Genomic DNA, 17,111 nt, shown 5'->3' with positions numbered 1-17,111 from the left:
GTCTGTCATAGTGGGGGGTATTTAATATGCATGGAGTGATTCCCATCTTGTGCATTTTGATGGGCCTTTTTAATCACTGCTGAATGATGTACCTCACAGACATCATGCCTTAATGAATCCCCCCGGGGGGAACACCATCTCCTCTTTTTTCAGTCCCCTACTGTGATGTGTCAGAAATGGCAAGTAATAATTTACAAATGTAATTAATTTCACTTCCAAATTAATTGGAGGGCTGACGCTTACCGTAAAACACATCCGTCCATCCGAATCCAACTAAGGTAGTAATAGAAACAGCACTTTGGTTTCAATTGTTTCAGCGGAGCAATGAAAAAAAAAAAGAAAAGTCCATTAGCAAACAGCATCCCTTCCCTTTCACTTATTGGCTTGTTCTGCATTAGCGGCATAAAATTGATGGTAAAAAAAAGGGCTGTGCGGCATGCAGCCGGGGAACCTGCTCGTGTGAAATTTATGTATGGTAAATATCTTCTTTCCTGAAGCGAAATGATAGTAATTTGACTGTCAACCTGATAGCTTCATACACCCCGCTCTGGCCACCTGTCACCCCGCCTGATGTATTGCACAATAAAAGAGCCTCATTGGACTTTTGAAGCCACCCCCATGGACCATGACAGAGAGGGAGAGGGGTAGCTAAGGAATTAAACGGGTTCTTGTCGGCATTTTCAGCAAAGGACAGGGGTCAACGTCGGCTTGACCTCCAGCTGACAGGGCGGTGAGATGGGTAAGCAGGCTGTCAACCATTTACCACTCGCCCACCTTCACACATATATGCTCTCTCTCTCTCCCCCACAGCTGTTTCATTGCCTCTTCAATACACTCAAATACTTTAAATAATGCAATCAGCAGACTTTTCAGCCACTTTTATGCTCACAGCCATTGCTGCCAAAGGCTGTTACGGTATAAATGCAGTTTTCAGGCCCATTTTAGAGTACCCCCTCCCCCCCTGTGGATTGAGAGGAAGAAGAGAGGAGAGACCCATGCTGATTTGGTCTGATTCTGCTGTATTTACCTCTAAAGAGCTTGTGATTACATGCACTCTTCTAGTGTAACCTAGAAAAGTGCATTCATTTATTTATTTATTTTGTGGTATAAATATTATAAATCAAAGTTGAATCAATGAATTCATTTTTTTCTGCATCAAAAAAAAAAATGCTACACCATGAACAGGTAGTAAGTACTGATGATTGAGCCCTTTAGTAACACTTAAAATGATGCGAGAGGAAATGTTCTTGCGGTTTCTTTCTAATCAGCACAACGTCCTAAATTCCAGAATACTTTAGGAAATAAATGAAGAGAACAGCGGCTTTAGAAAATCCACAACAAACATGCTTTGAGCTTCTTAAAACATATTGGAGCACATTTATAGTTGCTCTGACTTCACAAAAATGTGGTTTGGTAGTAAATTGGCTGCAAACGCAGAAAATTAGATTCTAATGCATGTCTTTGTTACCGTGTTGAACAAGTCAAATAATTCATCCTGAAAACATCACACGATGGCAGACGCAAGGAAGGTCCAAAAGAGAGCGAGGAGCTGCTAATAGACAAGAAAATGAATTAAACATGTTTTCTTTTTATAACTTCAGGGTGGGTGGGGGGTGGGGGTGGGGGGGGATAAGCTTTTAAGAATAAATCGGCAAGGCAGAGCTTGGTGTGACCTTGCTTTTCGCTTTCATTTTGTTCCATTTGTCAAGCTCGTCCTCACTCGATTCTCCAATCCAGCTCATTTGAAAAGAAATCACAGCTCAAATAGGGTGCACCATTTCCTTTCCCGTAAATATTACGCAGTAAAGTGTTGACCTGAACTGCAATAAAGACCACCGTCTGAGTTAGGACATTTTTATTCTGATGTCCTCACCCGCCCCGGAAAGCTTGTTGCGTCCATCTGCCGTAGTATTGATTGCATTAGTTTTCAGCCTAGGTTTAAAGTCATTTCAACATTTCGAGTGAATTTCTGTCTTTCAGACTGTGAGAAGCAGCAAATGCATCTTGTCACCAACAAGAAAAAATCTGCTTTAGGTCTTGCATTCACAGAGCAGAACGTATCGAGCAGAACTTCATGTTGATTTTAGCAGCCTACTAACTGATTTCCAATTACTTTCAACAGTCATGGCTTGCCAAGAGCTCAAAAACCCAAAATCCCTCACCTCAATCGTTCAGGACTCATGAGCGTGAGAAAACATATTTGAGGAAACGGGCTTCAACAAACACTTTGTAATGTTTCCTCTGATGGCCTTGGTATGCAGTGCACAGTTTCGGCAGTGGAAGCTTTTGCTTTGTGCATCCTGCACAGCATAATATGTTCCACCACTGTTCATCCTCTTTGTCAGGCCTCCTTTTTGTGCTTGTGTGTGTGTGTGTGTGTGTGTGTGTGTGTGTGTGTGTGTGTGTGTGTGTGTGTGTGTGTGTGTGTGTGTGTGTGTGTGTGTGTGTGTGTGTGTGTGTGTGTGTGTGTGTGTGTGTGTGTGTGTGTGTGTGTGTGTGTGTGTGTGTGTGTGTGTATGACCTTGCCCCAAGCCCTAGTCCCCCTATGTCTCCCTAGTGAGGTGAATAAGTGAGCAGAATTGGCCCAGAACTGCTGCCCACTCCTCTGTGTCTGCTCAGGAGGCAGTGGCTCCAGCCGCTCATGCATTATTGAGCTGCACTGTGACAACAGTCGGTACACCTGAATGCCTTAAAGAAAATTAGACAACCTGGACAGCTAATCAAAAAAAGGAAAAAAAGAGAAAAATGGAAGGACAAGGGGCAGCGGAACTCTCTAGAATTCATTCAATGGGGAAAGTGCACAAGTCTTTGTGAACAGGTGTATTTTGAATGAATCATTATTTAAATTGTCCGATTTAGCACTTGAACAGATTGCAGACCAGGGGTCACATTATACTTCACCGCACAGTTGGGGAAGAAGTAAAACTTTTGGCTAACATTCTGTTACCTTCAATGCACACCGTGAGCACCGTAGAGGTCATTAAGCATGATTGTTATGGTCGGGAAATACTGCTTTCCTGTGCTCTCAAGAAACTCGTGTAACTATTTTAAAAAATACAAATGTTCAACCTGGTCTCATAGGAAATACGTAGGCCTACCTCTGTAGGTATGTACAAAATATGTACAATCAGGAACATATCACTGCAGTTTCTAACAAATGAACACCGGAGGCAGCAAAACAGCAAGCACTTTTAATTGTTTTCACACACAATTATGATTACAGGGGCAGATTATGGATTATGGAATTATACAGATTATGCTCGATTGCTCAGCTGGTAAAGAATTGTACTTGTGATGCGGAGAGCTCAGGACGAATCCCGGTAAAGACGAGTCACGATAAAAGAGCTCAAAAACGAGCTAAAATGCCATGGTTGCGAGTGCCTTTTTATGTCACATTTGCTTTTGTTAACACTATCGGGTAGTTTTAGGGTTTAGTGTCAGTGTACATTATATTAAAATGGAGCATTAAGCTTTTAGCGCCACTAACCCAACATTTCAATTCAGAACTGCAGTGATACGTACAAACTTCAACGTAATAAAACGTTGCCATATTCACGTTCATCTGTTCCAGAAAAAAAATAACATGCTTTTAGTGCCACTCACTGGACATTTCACTTTGAAACTGTCGCGAAACGTGCACGACGCAACGTACTTTGCAAAAATGTTGCCACTGGTACGGTTTTCTAATGAGACCAGGCTGAAAAATTTGCAGATGCATTTGACATTCTCTATTCATTATTTGGCATCATTTCGATGTTAATATCCACTATCAAATCTCAAATCCCAAAATTTGTTGACAGAGAATATACTACAGGGACTACAGATAAAAAATTGCCTTTGGGGCTAATGCTGGCACATTACAGGAAGGTTTATTAATGTGCAATGTCCCTGTTAATCAAAAAATTTAATAAAATAAAGTAAAATAAAATATAAAATAAAATAAAATGTTGCCTTAATTGAAATCAAGTTGAGTTTTCAATGTGCTTTGTGTATTTGGAGTTGCTGGCTATGTGGAGTGGAGCTTATGCATATATGTATATATCTATCTTACAACCCTTTTGATCTCAGATGCCTTGTTCTTGTATCTTGTTATATACTGTACACTGACAACCCTGCTGAAAAATCCAGCATTGCTGTTCACCAGCATAAGGTATGTCTTTCATGCTGGGAACCAGCATGGGATGCTGGTTGCAGGTTTGCTGGACACCAGCATGGGAAGTGGGAATGCTGGTAGACCAGCAACTCCAGTTCAGTTTTGCTTGAGAACAGCATGACTTTGGTCCACCAACTAGAACAGCACTATACCAGCACTAACCAGCCTGGAAAAACATGGAATACATTATGCTAGATTTCCTCAGGGAATGCTAAGGCTAACTTTGTTAAATCCTTGTGCAATTGATAGGTGTCACTCAACAAATCTATTTCTCTGTCCGCAGATCCGTAATGTGGCATCTGGTTTGTGCATCGATTCTAAACATGGCTCCACTGGCACCGAACTGCGTCTGGACAGTTGTTTAAAAGAGGGCGCAGAGCGAACATGGGCACATGAGCAGGTAAGGCTCCTTTTCAGTACATTTACCACATTACTCAGTACTGATTAGTATCAGACATGTTGGAATAATGTGAACAGCAGACTATTTAAGTGTTGTTTCTTAAGTAACTCCCTAAAAAATTTACTGATTCTTTGATGAAATTAAATCATGATATGGCGCGTATTCCTTGACAGTCTTTTTTGAGACTGAGAGTATTGCTGTTCCCTGTGGTGGTTAGATTTTCACGTTTGGCTGGAGAGAGGACATCAGGCCTGGAGATCCCCTGCACACCAGAAAATTCTGCTTCGATGCTATAAGTCAGAACAGCCCCATCACCCTGTATGACTGCCATGGTATGAAAGGCAACCAGCACTGGAGCTACAGGAAGGTAATGCAGTAATACAGATACACTACCAGTGTTTGAGGAACTACTATATGTAGTGACCAAAAGCATATCAAAACTATCTTATGTTTTAACTTCTTTCAAGTAGCTTCTTCAAAACTTTCCTGTGCCTATTACAGGTTTGTGCCAAGGGGTCAAGGTTTGTCTGAGGTTTCACTCCTACTAGCCACTTTGACGGGTTGAATTTGATATTTGACTGAAACGCTTCCAATACTAATTTTCCACATTATAGATACATGATACCAGCTGCGCTTTCTCGCTCTCTCGTGATCTCTCAGACAGCGAGTTGACACACAAATCCGCCTTCCCTCAATCACTCCTTTCATTTTCTCCAGAAGAATATCACTGGTATTACAGAGCATGAATTTCGGCGAGGGATTGCGCATATTGCCCATCACTTTACTCATTCCGCAGATTTTGTGCTCACACCCAAAGTGTGTGCACATAAAGCTGCCTCTCAGTGCTAAATGTAGGTTGTTGTTTTTTTGCTACTTATTGCTCTTAGGCCCGGTTTCACAGACAGGGCTTAGATTAAGCCAGGATTAGGCCTTAGTTCAATTAGGACATTCAAGTAACTTTTATTAATGTGCCTTAGAAAAAACATGATGTGCATCTTGAGACAAAACAATGGCACATTTTTTAAGATATGTCAGTGCAAGTTGCTTTCAGTTAAAACAGCTCAAACATGCATTTTAGTCTCGGACTACCTTAAGCCTTATCTGTGAAACCGGGGGTTAAACTGTCACATAAAATAAAATACAAACAAAATAATGTAAAAATGAAAGGCCTTTGCGAGTATTCGACTAAAGTATTCGTCAGTTATGTTTTAAGTGAATGTAAACAGTTGAGGGAAAAAAAGCATTTGTAACAGTATAATGGATCCGTGGCCAGTGAAAATTATTTTATAACTTTAGAAAACCGTGTGTGTGTGTGTGTGTGTGTGTGTGTGTGTATGTGTGTGTGTGTTCATATATACATTATGTTCTAAGAAAAAGTAATGTAAGAAAAAATATTTGGCTATAAAACAATTTAAATATAACACAGACAACTGACGGAGTACGTTATTGAGATAAAATCCATTACAGTCAGCATGAGTAATGTTTTACACACAGGTGTTACGTTTTCATATCTCTTCATACATTTTCATACCATCTCTAAGAAAAAGCTGCACCTGTCTTCCCCCATATTCCCTCTTCACATCTTCTTTAAGAGGTCAATAAAGTATATCTACAGCAACAGAGCAGCGGTGGGACCGAACGTACACTGTGTTACAGAAGCCCCTGTGGACTAATACCTATCGCTCTGGGCCCATCACGAACGACAGAGCCTACTACAGAAGCACAGTTTTTCTAGCCCTCTAGCGAGGTACTATGAGCCTAAACTGAGATATTCCGTCTCGCACAAGGGCTTTAAGGTGTCAAGCAAAGAAATCACTGTCATTGCAGGATAGGTCAATGACGGCACTATATAGAGGGGAAATATACAGTTGAAAGGAAAAGGTGGTACCTGGAAGTGGAGCTGCCTGAGGCGCAGAGAACAGTAAATCAACCCAGGGGAGAGCAGCACAGAACTGGAGCCGAAAGCCCGAAGGCATGTCCCTCCTCTGCTCAGCCTGATCACTCCCTTAGGGACATATCCTCTATTTTTTCACCGGCTCTGTTTGGCATACTCAGTAGTTTCTAGCTCAAAAATATACATGCCCTGTGTGCTGTGGAGAACACTTCCAAGTGGAGACTTTCTTTGAAAAGCCATCACTGGGGCGGTACCCTTTCAAAAGGTACTCATTTGTACCTAAACAGTGCATATTAGTACCTCAAAGGTACATACTGGTACCAAAATTGTACATATTAGTACCTAAATGGTGCATATTCTGGTGCTTTTCCAGTGCATGGTATGGCTCGGCTCGGCGCGGTATGGCTCGGCTCGGCTCGCTTTGGCTCGGTTTACTTTTTCACTGCAGTTTAGTACCGCTTCAAAGTGGGTGGGATTATAGACTGATCATCACCGCATCCTCTCGCTGGATCCGCTCCGTCTACGTCTACAGTAGAACGTCTACACCTTGTCTACTGACCAGTCACAACGATTCAGCCATTTCTTTTTTCAAGTTTATTTTCTATTTTATTTTTCAAACAAGTCGTTTAAAAAAATGTGCGAAGAAATAACACTGCGGTGGCTGTTGCTGACTATTTAAATCTAGCGGGTTTGGTGTCTCGTGGTGCAAATCCAATGACGCTGGTAGTGACGATTCTCTCTGACCAATCAGTGGTCTGTAGTGTTTTCATGTCACATTCTAGTATCGGTACGGCACGCTTGGAACCTCAACAGAGGTGGTACCACTTAAAGCGAGGCAAAGCGAGCCGTACCGAGCTGTACTATACAGTGGAAAAGTGCCTTAAGTGAGTCGTACCGAGCCATACCATGCAATGGAAAAGCGCAAAAGTGAGCCTTACCGAGCCATACCGAACCGTACGATGCAGTGGAAAAGCCTATTTAACCTTTTTAAAAGGGTACCGTCCCAGTGACAGCTTTTGTACCATTTTTTCTGAGAGTGTACCTACCGTTGTGCAGTGGTGTTTTGAAATCATGAGGCAAAGTCATCGCTGTTTTTAATGCTTAATTGTAATCCAATGTAAATTAATGTTCCAGTTAAACTTAATGTTGAAACATTTCCAGGTTAAATAAACATTACTAAGGGCCTGTTTACACAGAACGCATTTTTTCCATTCCACTGCGCTTCTATTCCATTGTTTTTCAAAGTCATTTCAAGACAAAAATCGGTGATAACTACGTGGGTGAGTTTTTTACTTACTTTTTAATTAGTCTTTACATTAACACCAATATAATTATTCATTCAGAGTCGATGTGCAGATGTGGAATGCATACAAAAGTTATTGCTTGAAGAAAGTGATAGGCCAATCGGAATTTATCGCTTGAATAACATAATAGGCCAATCAAAATGTGATGGAGGCTCTCATGTGACTTTTCTCCATTTATTCTCATTTACCCCCCACCAAACCCATTGCACTCTCTAGAGTTCTGTTAAAACTCAATGGGATCAGTGGAGGGAAGAGAGATGCTGCCTCACGCTAACTTTAACCACTGTTGTCGCTGTGTCACTTAAAAAAAAAAAAGTGATTTATACACAGTTTTAATGCCATAATTATTTCATAATATTTGCATTGTACATCATTTCTCAATGTCTCATGTTTCACTTCCAAACTCAAGCCAAGAAATAAAGTCCGCTTTTCTGATTAGTGCATTCCATGTTTGGTTCTTCAGTTCCACTCATGTAATCCGACTGAAGGCTAGAGGGAGATTGCAGGATTAGACCTCTGCCGCAGTCACAGTCACAGTCACTGTTTCTTGTTTATTTCTTTTTATTTCACCCTCCTTCTCTCTTTTTCTCCTTCCCATCTTCTTCTTGCTCCAGGACAAATCTTTGTACCACCTGGTGAGCAGCGGTTGCATAGACTGTAGCCCGGGTGATAAGCGGATTTTCATGAACAAGTGCGACCCCGAGTCTGAAACACAACAGTGGATCTTCCAGAAAGTCAACGCCACCGTTCTGGACAAATTCAACAGCGCCTCTAGCTCATAGGACCTGGGGTTGTGGTCAAGCCAATCAGCTGGCTTCCACACATTCACACACCTCCCACAATCCTAAATGTGGGCCTGGATGTTCTTACTGTCTGGCTCTGGGTCCCTCTCAAGGTTCTGCAGCAGTCTGAATGAGGGGACTAGAAACAACGAGAGACATGAGGCTGGTGGAAACGCATCCACAATGAGCACCTTGCTGGTCGAGGAGAATACGGACAGCCCGACTCTCTCGTAGGGGTCTAACTTGGGCCCTCAGTTGCTTCATATACATTGAAAAACAGAGCAGCTTTAGGACTTTGGAAGTGGAGTCCAATGAAAGAATGTTCTGTATCAGTCCTTGAAGATTGCATGGTGGATTTGTACAAAACCAGAAACTGGAGAGAATTTTTTTTTTTTTTATTGCTATTTATTTTTTTCTGGGATCGTTTCAAATGCATATTTATTTGTATTTATTTGGTGCCTTTCCAGAATTAATTTATGTGTATTGACTCTGTTTTATCATCTCTTGTACATGTAGAGTCAAACTTGGGTTGAGACAGTGAACTAATTCAATGAAATATTTGACTTTTTCAATGGAATCTATCTTGTTACAGAGTTTCTCGTCAATAAATAAACCAGAAAATGAGTGGATGTTTGTTGCCTTGCCTGTGTGTCTTTTGTCATGCTGATGGATGATATCATGCTTACTGTCTTATCTCAAAAGTGATGGTTTGTCTCCCTCTGGTGTTGAGCCATCTGCAGAAGATATGTATACACAGTATTATATATATGTGTGTGTGTGTGTGTGTGTGTGTGTGTGTGTGTGTGTGTGTGTGTGTGTGTGTGTGTGTGTGTGTGTATACTGTATATATATATATATATAGAGAGAGAGAGAGAGAGAGAGAGAGAGAGAGATTTGTGTGTGTGTGTGTGTGTGTGTGTGTGTGTGTGTGTGTGTGTGTGTGTGTGTGTGTGTGTGTGTGTGTGTGTGTGTGTGTGTGTGTGTGTGTGTGTGTGTGTGTGTGTGTGTGTGTGTGTGTGTGTGTGTGTGTGTTAGCTATCACTATTACTTTATAATATATTATTTGACCTTTAAAGGGGTCATGACATAAGAAAACAAATTTGCCTTGATCTTTTGACATATAAGAGGTCTTTGAACCGTTGAAACATCCTGGAAGTTTCATAGCTTAAAACATCCCCCTCATTATAAACAAATTATTTATTATTATTATTATTTAATCAAGCTCAAAAAACAGCTTGTTTTGATATTGTGGGATCTGTGACATCATACGGGAAAATACATTTGCAAATGACTGACTCCTGAGCAAAACATCAACGAATAACATTCATCGATTCAACATCGCACCATAGGCCCTGCCTACTGCTGTTCAGTCACTTAATGGCTGACATGTGCCTTCACTGGATGTGAGCGTCGCGCGGACCAGGCTCTGTTGGTGTCCTAGGCAAGATTTTTAGATAGCGCAATAGAAAGTGAAATAAACTAGCCTCTTACCTGTCTTCCCTATTTTAGAGCATACACTGGAAAATTACATGAACTGATTGCAAATCATGAATGCTTTAGACTACAGTCAAAGGCATAGTTTGTTTTTTTTTTTTTTTAAAGAGGACACTTATCATTTTTTTGGTCAAATAAAAGCAAGTAGCAATATAACTGAAAAAAAGATTACATTTATTTTAAAGAAAAGACATTGCTCTTTACTTGCAGTTTAAAACAAGCAAAAACGGCCCACTGTATTAGTGTTGCCAGGAAAGAGGCTCTAAAAAAGCTATATCAGAATTGTACACAAACATCAATATCAATGTTTTTTTCAAAGTATACACTCTCAGAAAAAAAGGTACAAAAGCTGTCACTGTGGCGGTACCTTTTCAAAAGGTACACTTTTGTACCTAAAGAGTGCATTTTAGGACTAAAATGCACTCTTTAGGTACAAAACTGTACCTTTTGAAAAGGTACCGCCACAGTGACAGCTTTTGTACCTTTTTTTTTCTGAAAGTGTTAAGTGGCGAATGCTAATGGCAAAACTAATACTGCGTTGTCCTGCATGTATACCATGCTGTGGTGATTTATTATAATGGAAAGAATTTGGTCTTTCGTGAAAATAATTATATGGGTTTTAAGATGAATAGGAAGGAATTGACAGCTATGATACAAACAGCAAACATTTATTTTAAATGTAAGGTCGAGGATCGATTAGCAAATTAAGATGAAAGGAGTGCTTGGCAAGGTCTGCATAAGATGATGGGGCATGAATCGAGAAGTGTAAATGATATTATAGACACAGATATGTTTAAATGGATTAATGATTTGAATTTGTTTTATGGAAGATATGATGTATCTGACAGTAGGAATAAGGTCGCTTGACAGTTGAGGTCAGAAGGTGTCTTAAGTGTATTAGTTCCTGTAAAGCACTGGGTCCAGATGGCCTTAAGACTTGTGTAAATGAACTAACTGACCCTTTAACAAAACGATTTATGTTTTATTTAGATGTACATGTTGTACCAAATACGTGGAGGTTATCATTTATATGGCCCCTTCGTAAAAAAAAAGTGGGAGCTAAAAATCTTGAAGACTTTCGTCCGGTGGCCTTGACATCAATACTTGCTAAATGTATGGAAAGGTTCATTAGTTATCTTAAGCCATATATATCAGAGCAATTAAATACTTCAATTTGCATATGAACCACAACGAGGGACAGAGGATGCAACGCTCAATATGGTTTATACAACAAGCAAAGGCTTATGTGCGTGCTCTTTTTATTGACTATACCTCTGCCTTTATGCAGATACATTTACTTTTAGAACGTCAAAACATTTTAACGAATAGACCACAAGAGTTTGTGCTCGGGGGGTTAAATCAGATATTATGTTTATAAATACTGGGGCACCTTAATGATGTGTTGTGTCACCTCTGTTGTTCTCTTTTTATACAAATTAAATAAGAAATGCAGAGTGAGAATTTTAAATTATGTAAATATGCTGATGACATGCCCTTGTTGCACTTTTATGGAAAGAATGTAAATTCTGAGTATGAGGAGCAGGTGTTAAAATGAGAAAAATGGTGTAAAGTGAGTTCTTTATTGATAAATGTCAGTAAGACTACAGAATTGGTTTGAAACCATCCAGAACCCCTTACAGAAATAATGTTATGTGATTAACCTGTTGAAATTATGAAGACTTTTAAATATTTGGGAATTATGATTGACTATAAATTTAATTTGTATGATAATGTGGGTCTTATCTGTAAGAAAGCAAAATCAGGGGTTATTCCTGGTAAGGAAACAGAGAGAATTTTCTGTAGTTTTTTTTTTTTTTTGCAAAGACTATATCAGTTCAATTGAGAGTGTTTTCGGGTATAACATAACTGTGTGGTTCGGACGAATAACATCTGTGAATAAAGTCAAATTAAACAAGAATTATAACAGCAAAAGTCTGTCAAGCAAATGTCTGTCGATCAATTACATTGCTGTTCACGAGAGACACAACACACGCTCTGAATCATGTCTTTGAATTATTAACTCGTCGTCATTATACCAAAAGCAACTAAAGCAATAGCCTACAAACAAACTTTTGTACCAAATGCAATTGGTCTTCTGAATAAGGGGTAGGAAATATTTTAGCTTATTATGTTGAAGTGGCTGTTTTATTGTGTATTGTTGATTGTATGGCGAGAGCCGCGAGACCAAAGACCAATTTTCAACCAAGGCTGGACAATAAAGTAGCCTACAACTAAAATAAACTAAATTAGTCCAACATAACATGTTGTCAACTTAAGTTTTTTTTATTTTTTTTTATTTGGCATAACATTTAAAATCACAAAAAAGCTGTCACTTATCTCAGACTCAGTTCATTGCGATCTAGCTCCGTTATAAACAATGAAGCTGTCTACACCTGAGGGTGCTCTTGCTTTAGTTTGAGGAGGGTGATTATAGCACCATCTAGCACCACCGTAGAACCGGGCCTGCTTCTCGTGCAGCGTCCTCCTGTATGTATGTCGCCTATGCCACGGGCCGGCCCTCGCGTCAAAAACAAATAGAACCCATTATAATCACTGATGCTGTCTACACAGTATACAGGATACAGGATACAGATGCATATTCAGTTTCTGACATATAGGGGCTACTCCACGCACTTGAGTCTGTCGACAACAGGACAAATGGAAGAGTGAAAGAAGTCTCTGTACAGACTTCAGAAGGATCCAGCATCGGAAACAAGTGGATGGTTTATTGTAATTCCATCTTGGATGGCATAAGAGGATTAGGCTATACGTATGTTTGTGCAAAGCATTTTGCTTTGTAATTAAAGCACAGTGTAAAGGAGAGTTTGCAAAGAAACTTTTGTTGAAAGATGAAGCAGCCAACAGTATTGGATCTGATAGCAGCTGCATTACAAACCGTAAGTAAACTATTTATCAATGCTTTATATATATATATATATATATATATATATATACACTGTATATGAAGAGTTCAGATGCAAAAGCCTCTAAATGCCATCTGAAATTTTCTTATAGAATGATCATTTTTATCAAGCTCGTATATTTAAATCCAACAATTTCACTTAAATGGCAATGAAGATTACCTATTAATTATCATTTAAGTGAAATTACTGAACTTAAATATACAAGCTTGATAAAAATTATCATTCTATAAGAAAATTTCAAATGGCATTTAGAGGCTTTTGCATCTGAACTCTTCATATATATATATTTATATATACAGTTATATACAGTATATATAGTGTTGTTTTGTGCAAAACATTATACATTATCAACATTATATCAACATATATACAAATCAACATTATAAGTGAACCTCAATGAACATTAAAATAATAATAAATTAAAAAAATAGTAGGCTACTAATATTCATTCATATAGTAATGCTTCACGAGGATGATTACAAGAACAATTCAAACAGGCTAAATGCTTAGCAGATCATGATTTTTAAATATTTAATTTGTATATTTCTTTACCATAATTAAACAGCAAATATGTACAGGTACAGCCACAGTAATACCACTGTTATTTGTGTGTGTATTGCTGTAAGGTGCTTTAAAGGTTCTGAACAATTTCTTTATAGATTATAAGGCTATAGTAAAATGGGGAAGTTGTCACAAGTGCTACACCTCAGTAAACATGGTTTTAAGTCGATTCATTTGTGGTTGTATGGTTCAGTCCAATTGCATTTTAATTCCAATGATAAAGAAGACATGTTTTTAATTAACCACCTTTTCCAGTAATGGCGGAAATGTTCAATTGTTGGCTGGGGGAACGGGCCCCCTGCCTGTCTAAAAATGTGTGCTAATATTTTCAGAAAATTTTATGCAACAACATAATTCTCATTTGATGGTATTTTTTTCTAGTCTGGCTGAGAGAGGACTTACTGGCCTGCTGGATCAATCGCTGATAAGAGTAGAAAGTAAAAAAAAAAGTCCTGAAAGTTTTATATCTGGCGATAAAACATCCTACTGGAAATCTGAGGTCTGTGTTCTCAATCTTGAACACTAGGGGGAGCTCATCTCCTACAAATATTTTCTTATCTCACTGCAAGTGATTTATCACTGAGACAGTCAAGTTTAACGTTACAGATAAATGATTAATACAGAGATTTGTTCAGTGCGAGTTTTTCCTTCTGTCTTATGTTTTTTTTTTTTTTTTTTTTTTTTTTTTTACGATAGTCAGGCCTACTTAATGTTAACAATTTAACATTATTATTACAACATAAAGTGTAAGTCACTTAAAAGTGTGGAACAAAGAGATATGTGCATATGACGTCAAGCTCCCTCTAGCTTCAGATCTGGATTTTGCACTCTGGACTTAATTATTAACTAAAAATGTTTACATGTGTGTAATATTGTTATGGTCTACCATGAATCATGGTAGACGTTATGGTAGACATGGTATTGGTAGACATGGTAGACGTTATGGTAGACATGGTATTGTTATGGTCTACCATGAATCATAACAATATTACACACATGTAAACATTTTTAGTCCATTATACTAAAATTGGTCCATGATACACACAATCCTCCTGTTCAGAAGAATCTTTCTCACACATAAACTAAGGTTAATGAGAACATACCATAAACTTCTATTGGTTTTACATGAAACTATTATAATTAATGGCTACTATGAGTAATCCAACAAAAATGAAATTACAAAAACATTAACTTTATTTGTGATTTATATATATATATATATATATATATATATATATATATATATATATATTTTTTTTTTTTTACTACTGTTCAAAAGTTTGGATTCTGTAAGATCTTTAATGTTTATTTAAAAAATATATATACTTTTAAAGAAGTATGTTATGCTCAATATGGCTTCATTTATTTTATATTAAATATAAAACATTAATATTGTCAAATTTTCAGCAGCCATTATTCCAGTCTTCAGTTTCACACGATCCTTCAGAAATAATTCTGACATGCTGATTTGCTGCTCAATAAACTTTTCTTCTAATTATCAATATAATACCAGCTAACAGGATGATTCAAACCTCCGTGGTTTGCGATGCATTCAGAGCACATAATACATAAACTATAGACACTCCCATTTAATACAGAGCATGAATGACAGATGATGTGTTTATAAGCTGTCAGAGTGAAAACACCAATCTGACAGGTCATGTTCTTACAAATCAGGGAAAGGCTGGATGACAAGATGTCCCGGTTTAACAGTCAAAGTTTCAGGAGGTGTGTCTCAGTGCACTGTCTCTGGTTTCCATAACAATAACTAACTTTATTAGTCCCCAAGCTTTCAGGACGTCAAGACAGAAGAGAAAACTGCTCGTTAAACAATTTCCACTTCAGCATGGGGATTTAATAGGCTATACATTTTGTATGTGAACTTACAAATAAATATTTTTTGGTTCTGATGTTTGGTTCTTGAAAATCTTCAACTGTAAATTTACATTTCAAGTAGGCCTATGATAGATCATAACATTATTATAGGCCTATACATGACATGATAATTGAGAGAATAGCCTACATGAATTTGCTAATATATTTGTTACACAAGAAGGCTCTTTAAGTGAACTGCAAATAACTGTCCACAGCAAGATTCGGATCCCTCTATTTGTTTATTATATAGGCCTATGTGTGCTATTATATTTGTGTAATATTGAACCCATGAACACAATAGATAGGTTTTCATTGTCAGAAGGTTTTTCGCGTAAAATCAAATAGTTTGGGAGTTGTACCCATGCAAGCGACGATTTGGCGACATCTTGTGTTTGAAAACGACTACTACAACTCTACTACAACTAACTATTGAAATAAAAATGACCTGAGGACATTTCATTTTAAAATAAAATGGGTTCTCCCAAGGTTTTTTTTCTCCATTAGGTCACCCGATGGAGTTTTAGGACACCATTAGGTCACTTGATGGAGTTTTTCGGTTCCTTGCCACTGTTGCCTTTGGCTTGCTCAGTTGGGGATATTTTGGGGATATTTAATTTAATTTTATCAATCAATAAATTCCTCTTGAAACAAACTTTGTTGTATTATTTAAATTTAATACTGTGAAGCTGCTTTGATACAATCTGTATTGTGAAAAGCGCTATACAAATAAACTTGACTTGACTTGACTTGACTTAAAATATTGTCGGTGAGCATAAATCCTTTATTAGATGGCAAAAAAAACATTAATAATTCCTCGTTAAAGCAGGAAAAACAGCATCGCTCGGAAGAACAAGGAACTGCCAAGAGACGGAAAGATCTGAATGAAAGAACAACTGAAAGGGATAGTTCACCCAAAAATGGAAATGATTCATTTACTCATTATCATGTCGTTCCAAACCTGTATGACTACTTTTTTTCTGCTGAATACAAAAATGTGATATTTTGAAGAATGTTGGTAACCAAACAGTTTTGGCCACCATGTTCTATGCACAGAAAAATAAATTCAAGTTTTGAGCAAAGGATAATTAAGAATTAATACACCGGGGATACACTGCTCTACAGTAATTTGAAAGTTATTGCAGTACCAGTTTTGGCCACAATCTTACATACGGCTCCTTTAAGACATTACACTGAAAAAAAACTCTCTTAAAAGCAACTAGGAAAAACAGTGCTTGCATAGGGCTATTGATACTTTGCACGTGACGTCAGTTGTACTGGCTGGCGGGCAAGAACGTCATTCTCTAGCAACGAAAACCAGTAAACTAATCAAGGATCTTGCCAGGACGTTGCCAGTTTTAATATACAAAAGTTGGTGTTTTGAGGTGTACATATGGAAGAAAAATAATGTCAAATGTTTTTGAAATAAAAAGCCTGTTGAATTGCACTACTTGAAAAAAAATAGGCATTACATTAACCATGCTTGCATTTTAATGCATTGTATTTTTAGGGCTTGCATTTTTATGGGCCGAAATTCAATATGGTTGAATATTTAAGCTGTGAATATTTCAATTAAAAACATTTCAAACACATTTACATTATTAAAAATTCAATAATCCATATTCACCTTTCATATTTCACTTCCAAAATATATATTTTTTTTTTTAAATACAGCCTATAATATTCAACAGGCATTTTTCGGTCCATTTTATTTTGCTTTGCAAATT

The 17,111-nt window shown here is 37.9% G+C and overlaps 1 protein-coding gene across 1 annotated transcript in view; it reads left to right on the top strand.

Annotated features, from left to right (window-relative positions):
* The window catches only part of galntl6 (polypeptide N-acetylgalactosaminyltransferase like 6), a 255,083-nt gene extending 245,929 nt beyond the window's left edge, over nucleotides 1–9,154 (top strand). Inside the window, exons 11-13 of the mRNA XM_082163243.1 lie at nucleotides 4,437–4,553; nucleotides 4,771–4,920; nucleotides 8,366–9,154. Of these exons, the coding sequence (XP_082019369.1) occupies nucleotides 4,437–4,553; nucleotides 4,771–4,920; nucleotides 8,366–8,533 (435 nt within the window). The 3' untranslated portion in view covers nucleotides 8,534–9,154. The remainder of the gene's footprint in view (nucleotides 1–4,436; nucleotides 4,554–4,770; nucleotides 4,921–8,365) is intronic.
* The last annotated feature ends 7,957 nt before the right edge of the window (nucleotides 9,155–17,111 follow it).

This window comes from Leuciscus leuciscus (assembly GCF_965113295.1).
Source record: "Leuciscus leuciscus genome assembly, chromosome: 3".
NCBI lineage: Eukaryota > Metazoa > Chordata > Actinopteri > Cypriniformes > Leuciscidae > Leuciscus > Leuciscus leuciscus.
The sequence above is the reverse complement of the archived record's forward strand: the minus strand, read 5'-3'. Positions and strand labels throughout refer to the sequence as shown.